Genomic DNA, 12,500 nt, shown 5'->3' with positions numbered 1-12,500 from the left:
TGTGTGTGTGTGTGTGTGTGTGTGTGTGTGTGTGTGTGTGTGTGTGTGTGTGTGTGTGTGTGTGTGTGTGTGTGTGTGTGTGTGGTGTGTGTGTGTGTGTGTGACAGGGTGGCTCAGCCCCTCGACGCAATAACAAAAGGACCAAACGAGAGTTTTGCCGTGTTTCAGCAGTGAGTGATGACTTTGGCAGAGACGCTGCAGATAAAACACTTTCAGGGCCGAAGCTAAAAGCAAACAGCTGTTCTTCAACCTCGCTCTGCTGTATGATGTTCCTCCACTTCCTCTTCCTCTTCCTCTTCCTCTCCCTCTCCACCTTTTATCTTCCTGTCCATCCACTTATTTCCCTTTTCTTCATGTCTCTTGTTTCTGCATGTCTCTTGGTGACTGTCTTACTTTCTTTCTTCTCTTTCTCTCCCCATGCACCTTCCCTTTTCCTACTTCCTTCCTTCCTTCCTTCCTTCCATCCTTTCCTTTCTCTTAAGCTTTGATTTTCATTTTTTTAAAGAACATATAGCGTTAAGTGGCAGTGTGTGGACTAAAACACAAATCACAAATGTTCTTTCTCTCTTGCCCCTCTTTGTTTTAATTTCTCTGCCCTCTCTTTTCTTATTCATTTCTCCCTCTCTCCTTTTATCCTTTACTTTCCTCTTTTGACTATTATACTCATGTTTCAAACCCGCTGTTGGTTTTTGGACTTGTTTTAAAAGTAAAACAGTAAAATGTTCTTTCTCTCGCTTTCTTTTACTTCCCCATCCACCTTTAGTCCCTTAGTTTCTCTTTCCTTCTTGACACCCCTGTAACTGTCGTGCTTTTTATTCTCTGCTTCTTCCTTCCATCTTTTCCTTTCCCCATTTCTTTTCTTTTTACAAAACATTACACCGTGTTGACCAGTGGTTTGTGGACTTGTTTTGAAATAACGTAGAATACAAGTACATTTCTCTCTCTGTGTCCCTTTCTTCTCTCTCCCTGCTGTTTAACGGGTGAGACGTCCTGACGCCCCGCACTCACACAGCATCATCAAATATTATGACTTAGCTTAATTGAAACTATGCAGCCGAGTGTGTGGCTGCATATGGAATATTTTATGTCGCTCTTGAATAGAAATTTCAAGCACAATGAAAAAAACAACAGATGGGTTCTTAAAGCCGGTGTTGTGGCAACGTGGCCGAGTGTTATGAGTTTGTTTTCCACTGAGTGAAACAAGCAGAGGAGCTCCGGGCTCGCAGAAATGAAAACAAACTTTATTGTAACCCACGAGTCTCAAAACAGCAAAGTGACGAGGGCGTATTAGTCCTGCAGAGTGCACTGACCTTCTGGGGAATGGATGATGAATGCAATAACACTGTTGCAGGATAGCATTGTGCTTCCTTTAATTAACATTTAAAATAATTGAAATTTAAAGAGCGCACACTCCAAAATGTGGGGAATGCAGAAAACATTTGAGCCTGATCTTCCTGCAAGCATTGGGGGTTGACATGGAATTATACAAAAGCATGAAGGGTAACCATGAAACTAAACATGTCCCCCTAACATGAACCAAAACAATGTTCCCAAAAGTACAAAAAAGGACAACAGAAAACCAATAATTCTGCAAAAAATGTTGTTATTCTAAAATGGTACGCTATCTGTCATAGGGATAGTTTTTTATAGGGATAGGTATAAAGGTATGGGCAGCTATATAAGTGTTTATTTGTTTATACCACTTTCTTTATCTGAAAATAAGAATATAGATCCAAACTAATCATTAATTTATTGTCAAACGTTGTGTAAATATTCAGTAAAGTTTCTATGTGCAGTTGAAAATCTACTTTTTACGTTGAGGGTAATCGTTCAAATTCATGGTTGGGTTTGGTGCTCAATATGTCCCCTTCTTCTCCTCCTGCAGGTATGTGTACCACAGCTCTAAGTGGATGGTGGCAGGAAACGCAGACTCCCCGGTCCCTCCGAGGGCGTACATCCACCCCGACTCCCTGGCCTCCGGAGACACCTGGACGAGACAGGTGGTCAGCTTCGACAAACTCAAACTCACCAACAACGAGCTGGACGACCAGGGACACGTAAGAGACCTCTTGAACTTCTTCTGAGTGCTTTTACTGAAAGCTGCACACATGAACATATTGATAAGTTGTTTTTATATGACTTTGGACCATATTTAGATAGTGTTATATTATCAATCAGTCAATCAAATCTCATTTATGTAGCCCAACAGCACAGAATACACGTTTATCTCTGGTGGCTTTTTCTGTACAGCATTAAGTGATGCAAGGTTATTTAAATAGTTCTTTTAAAATGTATTAGTGTCCTAAAATACCTCCATAATAATGTGGAACATGCTAATACTTTCCATGACATGGGGAACATAAGTGATAGATTACACATTTATACATTTATTGACTTCTTTGTTTTTCATTTTAAAAAGTATTTTGATATGGTTACAAGCTATCATAATTTAAATCATATAAATATATCATAGTTCATATATAATGGTTACTTTCTCGTCTGAGTGTGCAGCTTGTTTATTCATTCATAATTCTGATATTCCTCGCTTCACCTAAAGGCAACATAACAATCTTTCAATGAGGTTAACGTGGTTTAATATTTCATGTTTTACACACCTCACAAATCACCTAAATTGAACACATTTACAATAACTGTTGAATCGTGGACCGACAGAATCATCAGTTAAAATAAATGACTGACTTAGCGTTGGAACCTGTAACAAGATGATCCAATTTTCTTTTTTGGGGTAAAATGCTCTGGGAGTAAACGTTCAAGCTGTGATTTATTAGCTTCATTTTCCTGCTATATACTTCATGCTCTGCAGAAATGAATGCACTGCTGGAGCCGTGAGGCAGTTTCTTGGATTGAGATGTTTTTGATGCGTTTGCTTGAAAGGAAAGTCGACACGTTACTTCATGCATTCATGAGTCATGGAGCCATGAGACTGATTTCCTGCTCTACATGACAGTCTGCCCTCCCACGCACTCGTTCTGAAGATGGTCCACCCTGACTGGATGTTATTAGGTTTGAGGATTAGCGTGGAGAGGTATTAGAGGTCTGGGATTTGAACCCGTGCCCTTGTTTTAATATATAATGTTCATTTCCTTCATGGCTCTGTAGAGCATTTTGTAATAAAAATGGTTTCGTTAAAGTCACTTAATGATTGAATTTGATTTGCAGCCGCACCGCTGAGCTAAACTTTTATTCTGACCACAATCCTCCTGATTTACTGCCTCGCCTGCAGCCAGTCAGCAACAGAGGTGGTGAGCTAAAGTACGCTTCTTATTGGTTCTTGGCGGCTCTAAATCTGTAATGTGGGTCTCATAGGTGAAGCAGTTCGACCACAATCCGTTTGATTTACTGACTTCCTTATGTTTAATCAGCAGGCTAAACTGAGTCCTTTATTTGCACTTTTATACTTCTCTATAGTTAGAAATGGGTTTCATGGGAACAGGGCAATATAAGGTGGAAGAAAACGTTATTAGCTTTTGATTATTAGCTTTAAATTGCCCCTTATGTTTAAAAAGGCCCCACAAATGAAAGGTACAAAAACAGTCTGCTAAATATTAAAATATATTTTTCTTGAAATGACTAAACTGTAATATAATGGTCCTCTGTGCAGCAATGCAATTATTTTGAGCATAAAATATCTGAAAATCTCTTCCTGAGGGTCTAGTGTTAGCATGCTAATTTCCAGGAGTTGATGGAGAACAAATCAGAGGAAAAAAGGAAAAATGCATATTGGACTTTAATCCATTAGGTGAGAAGAAATGTCCAATTGACCCTTGGATATCTGATGAATGCGTAAATAGGCTTCTCTTGGTTAATGTCGGCCATAAAAACCGTAAAAGCCAAATGATACGGTCGCTGTCTGCTTATTTTTACATTTATTTCCCCCCCCCAGCGGCCAGATACACATGCATGTAGCTTTAAACACAAGACAAAGACACCATTTAACTCAAAATACAGTCTTTTTGTTCATCACTGACTCCACCTTCACATGATTTAAACTCTAAGGTCATGCTGTGCCTGTATTGAGAACACATTGTTCCGCCCTTAAATGGTCGTTACAACAAATAAAACCAAACTTGTAATTTAAGGACCACATAAATCTAAACAAAATGGCGACTTCAAGTAATATTAAAACTATAACTCAAAGCTCCTTTCATTATGATCTTTGCGCAAAGTATGTAAAGGTACTCAGAGTATTCATTGCAGTTTCCTTTTTTATGGAAATGAAAGTGTATTGAATTGATAGCAAACCCAGGACAGTCTTAGCTCTGTTTTGAGCGTGGAAACAGATGAAGATGGCGACTGTCAAGATATTTAAGAAGCTTTGATTGCAGCAGATATTGGTGCATGAGGATCCGCTGCAAATCAATATACTCTCAGAGCGGATGTGCCAAATGATTACAAGAGCGGCATAGTCATGTTTCCAGTGCTTTGACCAAAAGACGGCCTCCAGTTTTGTGTAGGCCATCAAAGCCGTGCAGATGATCAGCGTTAAGTTGGTAAATGTAAAAACACGTGGATTGTTAGTTGGCAAGGATTCACATGCAGGGTGTGGGGAGGTTGTCTTTCCTCCACTGCTGTTACTTTGAAGGTTTTGTTTTCCATTGAGGTAGTTTTAGAGGCCACAGGAAATTAATTTCAGAGCTATCTGTGCGGGAGAGCTCACCACTCCTCGCTCATCCTGTGTCGTCAAGTGAATGCCTCATTACAAACAGACATGTCGTTAATCATTAAGCAAAACAGAAGCAGAGTCGGTGAGAAAACAACATTTTTTATTATGCACATCTAGACTGATAAACAGCGACTCCACTAGTCTGTGATGATTGTTGCAGGTTTTACCGTTAACTGCAATAAACAACTGTGAGGAGATTCACAACTTAACCAGTCATTTGAACACAATGGTACTCCCTTTTGTAGATGACTGTATGTTCAAATAGGATTACACCATTTCTAGTAGAGACAGGAATGTGAAAGAAACTGCAAAAGTTAAAAACATTAAATGTAAATTTCTAATTTCTACTCTATGCCCCCCCCCAAATTGAGCAAACAGCCTTATTGATTAAAAAACAATTTAAATACTTCATATTTAAATTATTCTGCACTTGAATTAAAGTACAGGACATTTCCTGGTGTGGAGTATCATGGAGAGTTTATTTAAAACAGCAAATCAGAGAAGTTGGAAAGCAGCTGCTTGAGGCAACATTTGTGTTTTCTTTCAGACATAATCTGAAAACAATCAAGCAGCTTTGTCATGTGACTTGCACACAGAAGGCTTCGTACTTTAAGCATTTTAAAGTCGTTGTGACGCCTCGTTGGCCTCTGGCTTCTTTCTCGTGTGTTCAGATCCGCCTCACGCTGTCACTCTCTCCTCTCGTCTATTTCCCGTCCGTCTTCTCCGCTCTGTGGGAAAATCCAATAAAACTCTGCAGCGTTCTGGACCGGCCAAAACATTTCGTCTGTTTCTATCAGAGTTGCTTTGTTGTTAATGATCCATTGCATTGTAATCAAAGCTTTTGTGGGATATCGTTTAAAACTCAGCTGAATGGGTTTTCTACAAAGTCTGCTTTCAACATTTGTCTGTTTTTCTTCAATGCAGTGAATCTGACCCCTCAGAGATTCTTGTTTGAACATGACAGCGGTATATTGTGTTATTCTCATTTACTGTCTCTATTAGTGACCCAAAAGTGAGAGTCCTCATAGTTCTTGGCTGAAACAGGATGTCATTTCAAAAGACATAACTATTGCTTTGATCGCTACATTTCCATGATCATTAAAGTTAAGGCCACACGGTTGTGTAGTCAGGGCTTTATAAACTAAATGTGATTGGATTTGACTTCATGGAGACACATGTGTTACATTGAATGTCCAGATGATTTTCAAAGTGGGTTAAACGGACGTCATTACCAGCATGAAAAGGAAAACATCACTTATTTATCCTAATTGTATTTGAGCGTGAACAACTGTCAGCCGATGTCCTCTGGCTGCCCTCTGCGGCGTTTGTTCAGCGATGTGTGATCCGCTCTGACTGAACATCACCTCAGGCCGAGCAGGGACTCAAGCATGACTCCTCTGGGCCGCAAGGCAGCTGTGTGTGTGTGTGTGTGTGTGTGTGTTTGAAATCTCTATTACCAAGACATGACTGCGATTCAACCTGCGTTCACTTCATAAAAGCTTTTCTGTTCGTTGCTTTAGCACTTGTTGTCTTGTCGTTCTGAACTCATGGGAAAACAGGGAGTGAGGTGTTGTATTTGTCCTGTTTCATCAGCAAGATCTAAGTAGAAAGAGCCCCTATTGTGCTTTTTGGGGTTATCCCTTTCCTGGAGTGTGTTATATAGGTGTTGGTGCATGTAAAGGGTCTGCAAAGGCTAAAACCCCGGTGTGTTTCTCTCCCACGCACTCTTAAATGAGAATAATGTGTCCCCTTATCATTTAGGCCGATTTATTTCTCTAAGTTCCGTTTTTTCTTTTACATTTAGGAGTACAATTCTTTTAAATGTAAAAGTATTTCTTCCTTTTCTTGTGAAACTGCACACAGTTAGGTCCACAGGTGGTCTCTGGGCGAAGTGTAACACAAGGATTGCAGATTACAACATACATCTGTTGGTATCTTTTATGCAGCTCAGCCGTAATTTATCTGGAACATTAAATGTAGTCTTTAATACTCCGAGCTGTGCTCCCCACAGCCCATAGTTTGAAATGACCCCCTCTGTTGTAGCAGAGTCGGGGGGGGGTCGGGGGGGGGGGGGGGGGGGGGGGGTCGGGGTGTGTTTGGCTCTGGGTAGATTTTCTCACTCTCTGATTAATCAAGAGCAGACCGAGGCCCCCGAGGCGAGGCTGGGTCCGTCTGACGCCTCGCTCTGCTGTGAAATAATCCTCGGCCCCGCGGCATCGTCATCGCAGTGTGAACTCGGTTTCCGCTTCATGTCACGTCGTGGCCCTCAAAGAGAAGCCGTCGAGATAATTGACGTTACAAGAAACTTGCATGTAGTGTTGTGTGTTTGCAAAGAGGGAACAAAAAGGCTGAGACTTAACGTTTTGGGGTTTTGAAAGGTTTCGAGACACACTTCACACATGCAGACAGTACAGACATCTGATACCTATCTACTTCATTTATGAACTTCATTGACTTCCTAACCATCTATTATTTCACAACACTAATCCTTACTAAAGCCAAAGGAGCATTGGAGAAGACATAAGAATAACTCAAGGCCACAATTTATTCATTTTTGCACACAACGTTTTAATTTGTGCAGACAAGATATATGTTTGTACAGAGACCCGGCATAACAGACCCGCCTTTCTCATAAACTCACAAGTGCAGTGCAGTTTTTGAAGGACTTCCAATTGACACGTCAAAAAGTCGATAACATCTTGTAACCACAAATGACTTCATCCTAGCTTTGATATTTTTTATTTCTCTCTGCCGGGGTCTGTAGAAATCTCATCCAACTGTCAGAAGTTTGACATCTTTTTCAAATGAAACCTCAACTGTTACTTGGAAGTAATATTCAAATATGTACTTCTTTTTCTGGATATTTGTGTGTGTCACAAGCAAAACAGACAAGCAAAAATGTTCTCAGTCTGGAAGTTGTCCTTTGTCATTTTAGTTTCTTTAGCAAATATTCTCACAAAAGCATCAGCTGTGCTACACCTTCTTCTCTTTCATATTTTTCAGATCATCCTGCACTCCATGCACAAGTATCAGCCTCGTGTTCATGTGATCAGGAAGGACTTCAGCAGCGAGCTGTCTCAGAACAAGCCGGTGCCGAGCGGGGAGGGAGTGAAGACCTTCAGCTTCCCCGAGACCGTGTTCACCACCGTCACTGCCTACCAGAACCAACAGGTGAGCAACTTACATCTAATTCAATTAACCCTTAGATGCACGAGTGACTGGACCCTACACTCTTCCATAAGTGTGTCAAAAAGGACCCGTATTAAAATAATGTGTTTTTATGCCATTTTTGTGATTTTGGTTAAGAAAAATCACTTGTATAATATTTAGTATTATATTTTGGTTCACACTAGAAATATTTTATATTTAATTTTGCACTATTTATCAGTTGAGACATTTTTTTTACATTTTGAAAAAAATAAGAAATTCCATAGAAAATGCATGCGGGTCATTTTTGACCCACTTATGGAAGCTTGGGGTAGTAATACAAAAACTACAATTTCTTAAAATTTAAATTTAAAATTAGAATGGCATGATATTCAAAATATGTTTTTTGAGGAATAGCTGGAATATGAAATGATAAAGAAATGTAATTACAAAGATACTTCAAGAATACCACCTCACCGGGTCAAAAAAGACCCACGAAGCTTGGGGTAGTAATACATAAACTACAATTTCTTAAAATGTATAACATTTAAATTTAAAATTTGAATGGCATGATATTCAAAACATGTTTTTGGAGGAATAGCTGGAATATGAAATGATAAAAAAATGTAATTACAAAGATACTCTAAGAAAACCACCTCACCGGGTCAAAAAAGACCCACTTATGCATCTAAGGATTAAAGGAAGCCACCCCACAAATGTACATCTTGCAATCTCAAAAAATAATACAAATTCTGTGTTCTTTGCAAAACAATTTTATTCATGCAACTCTTCCTGCAAAAATGGTTGAAGAATGTTTGCAATTGTATCCGTCACCACAGCATTCTGTGTACATATGTTAACATTTAGAATCACTTTGTTAAGCCAAAGTCAAAACAAAAAGACCCTCAAACAACAACATTTTTAACATACAATCCACAGTTTAACTACATTGGTCACATTGTCTCCAAAGAACGTGTCCCCTTTTGAAGGAGGGGTGTTCAAATTGATCAAAATGCAATAAAGTTTGCTTTTATTACTAAATCTTAGCATTTGAATGATTAGACTCATTATCAATACTACATGGCATTAAAGGAACTTCCCTAGTTTAGATGAACAGAGACAAATACTATTGTGGAATAGCACAGAAATGTTGGCACATTTGAGTGTTTTTGAAAAGCCATGTTAAGCTAAAATAATCACAAACATCTCCTTTCCACATTCTTCTTGTTCGCAGATCACCAGACTAAAGATCGACCGCAACCCGTTTGCCAAAGGATTCAGAGACTCCGGCCGAAACAGGTACCTTTTCACTTGTATACCAAACCCTCTATATCGTTTGTAATGTTGCTACATAAAAGGACTGTTATTTGTTTTGATCTGTGTGACCTTTAATGTGGAACTAATGGTCTGAATATAGCACTTAGTACCACATGTTGCTCCATATAAAAACAGCTGCTTTGTCTGATGCCAAGAAAGAAAGTCTCCAGATCTGCAGCACAGACAGACAGAGACACTTCTCCTCTTAACTCTCTGTCTTTTTAAAAAAAACTTTTATTGTCATTACACAGTACATGTACTATGTAACAAAATGGTTTATCTGCCGGGGAGCAGTGTCTTGCTCAGGGACACCTCGGGAGCACTTGGTCTTGCCGAGACTTGAACTGGTGACCTTCCAGTTGCCAAGCCAAGTCACCATGTACTTCGCCACCACCGTGTCTCATTCATCTCATGAAATGTGCATGAAAGAAAAGGCAGAACGTGGATGTGGGGCTTAATTAATCAGATAAGATTCACATTTCACCTGTTAATTGTTGTTTTAGCACACCATCCGACAGATTTCATTACATGCAGTACACTGCCACGAGTTCTAACCGGCATAAGAGCCGACTACAATCAGCACACATAATAGTTATTATCTCAGAATCAGAAACACATTTATTGCCAATTAGTTTTAATAATAATTTGCTTTGTTGTGTATGGTGCATACATAAAACCCATTAAGAGAAGAGAAAATGTAAGAAAAAGGACAACAAATAGGACTATTATTTAAACTATTATGAAATAAATCTGTGCAAAATTTATTTTCATTGGCAAAAAGTTAAGTCAAGTACAGGTGAGAATTTTCTTTTGGACAATTTAACTGTGCAGATGTCCTTTACGATACAGTAGCTTCAGCACCTCAGCGATATCAGGGGAGCCTTTTTCCTCAACGCTTAATTACATAAAACCACATAGAGTATTTAGATATTTAGGAGCTCCTGCAGAATGAAACACACCCATTCAAATGCTTTCAAAACAATACTTACATGTTAGCATCTAAAGCAGTGTCCTATTTATTTAGCCCCAGAGATCTAGACATATTTTGACCTGTGAATTACAAAAGCCCTGCTAACATGGTTATCAACACCCTGTCTGAGCAGTGAGTCATAAATCACCATCAGACTCAAACAGGAAATATTTGATATCTTAGCACTCCACTTCCTGTCAGACATCATAAAGCCTGGAAGTAACACACACACACACACACACACACACACACACCCACAGAGAGAGCGCTCCTATTGGACTTCTTTCCTTCCTCTCTTAATTCGTCTTTCTTTCCCTCCGTCTCCGAATTATCATATATAACATTTGCGGAGGAAGGAGAGGGGGGGTGTGCACATGAAAGCAGCGCCCTCCATCTGGTCTGCATTATTGGCACACAGATATTTGAGACATCTTTTTTCATTTTTCCAACAATAGACTGTTTGATTTATGAACTGGCATTAGTATTTCATTGCAGAAAATCTACAGATGAAAAGATAACGGGGGAATGAGATATTCTTCTGGAGGGAGAGACAATTAATTTATACTCACGTACGGCTCGGGATGCCTTCACGTCAGCCATGTTGTTTTGTTCGGGTTTAATACCAGCTTTAGAGACTTTACAGTGAAAACTCAGTGTCACCTTAAAAGGCCTTTCTGCGTTTCTTCATCTTTGATCATTCCTGAATATTGTTAGTGAGCTGCAGCTCTGACCCCTGACCTCCACACTGCTGCTGCTTCTGATAATTATGGTGATTTACTGTAGGACTTTAATAAGATCACGTACAGTAAGAAACGTATCAGTTTGGGTGCAACACTGTTAATGTCAGGTCCCAAAGAGTAAGGTATTAGTAACAGTCGTTATGTTGACCAATTATAATCTGATAGAATACGTGTGTGAATATTGAATATTTGTGATCACACAGAAGCCAAGACCAAGCTGTGACTGAAGCTTAGTTTAATTAGGAAACGTAGCAGACTAATGTTATCCTTTAAAATCAGCTTTTGTTCCAGAAATTGTAGGCGTAAAAACCAATAGTCTATTTCCTACATTTATATTCCTTTTGAAGATCTTAAAAAGATATATAAAACGTTTTCCATCCTGTCAGACAGCATCACATTCACTCTGAATTACCATATCCATTGAGGTATTTTAAAGCCATGACTTTTTGGCCGCACAGTTATCAGATCGGATTTTTTTAATTTACATTTCCCTGGAGTGCGCCAACATATCTGTCATGTTTGGACATTTTTGGTTGCCTTGGTTTGGCTTGTTTAAATGATCCTAGTTACAATGAAGCTGAATTGTATGAAAAAGGCCAAAGGTTAATCACAAAGAAAAGGCAGAGAATATATCACTCGACAAAAGTGAGCTCAGAGAACCAGATAGTAATTCTGATGGAAAACAAATAGTTGCAATTAAAACATCTAACTAGTGCAAAAATATTCTGTTTACCTCGGTATTCTGTAGATTCTGTAGTGAAGACTCTGCATTGACCTAATTCAATAAAAAAGAGCACTACATTTTCAGGTTCAATTTACCTAAAGAAAATGCCGGTTGATATTTATCTATCATTATTTATGAGGAAATGTAAGATAAATAATAAAAATGTTCCTCCTAAAGTAAAACAACTGTCTTTACTGACCTTTTTGCACTCAAATCAGCCAGAATGCAAAGGTTAAAGTGCTGGCTGCAAACATTAAAACAGCTGTGACACCTTTGCTGCCACACGTCTGTTAAACATAACTCAGTTTATACTAGTTTAGGAAATGAGCTTATTAACAGACATCCAGAAAGCATGCATGAAAACACAACCCCTTCTTTGGATTAAGAGTGTCTGCAGCCTGTGGAGCATTACCGACTAGTTCCACATTAAGGGGGAAATCAGAATGAATTTAAAGGGCAAACCGGCACCAATAATCCCTGGATTAAGCACCAGCTTGTTTTTCTTTTTCTGACTCTCCTAACAGCTTCTTAATATAGATCTCTCCCCCGCTCTAAGGTGCAGTCTGGTGACCGGGCTTTATGGCCTGCAGCGGAGGGATACAGCTCATTTGCTGTGTTTTGGCCCCGCAGTGTGTGTGTGTGTGTGTATGAATGAGTGCAGTGATGGCGATTAGCATGGCACACTAACGAGCTGCCACGGCCCTAAAATAACACGGTGAGAAGTGACGGGGCCGAGCGGCCTGCAGGGAAGTAAATCAGGCAGGAAGGAGAACCGTGTACAGATTCAAGATGAAACGTCACCCAGATTTATGTGCACAGTTAAAACCTGCTCCTTCTTAATGGCTCCAGTTTCCCTCAGAGCAGGACTCCAGTTTCTCCCCCACCCCCCTCTCTCTCTCTCTCTCTCTCTCTCTCTCT

At 39.5% G+C, this 12,500-nt stretch overlaps 1 protein-coding gene across 1 annotated transcript in view; it reads left to right on the top strand.

Moving 5' to 3' along the window:
* tbx15 (T-box transcription factor 15) overlaps positions 1–12,500 on the top strand; it is a 34,165-nt gene that overhangs the window by 16,325 nt on the left and 5,340 nt on the right. Inside the window, exons 4-6 of the mRNA XM_034147407.1 lie at positions 1,886–2,057; positions 7,688–7,855; positions 9,066–9,130. Coding sequence (XP_034003298.1) covers positions 1,886–2,057; positions 7,688–7,855; positions 9,066–9,130 — 405 coding nt within the window. The remainder of the gene's footprint in view (positions 1–1,885; positions 2,058–7,687; positions 7,856–9,065; positions 9,131–12,500) is intronic.

This window comes from Trematomus bernacchii, unplaced genomic scaffold (assembly GCF_902827165.1).
Source record: "Trematomus bernacchii unplaced genomic scaffold, fTreBer1.1, whole genome shotgun sequence".
Classification (NCBI taxonomy): domain Eukaryota; kingdom Metazoa; phylum Chordata; class Actinopteri; order Perciformes; family Nototheniidae; genus Trematomus; species Trematomus bernacchii.
This window is presented reverse-complemented; position numbering and strand designations above follow the sequence as displayed.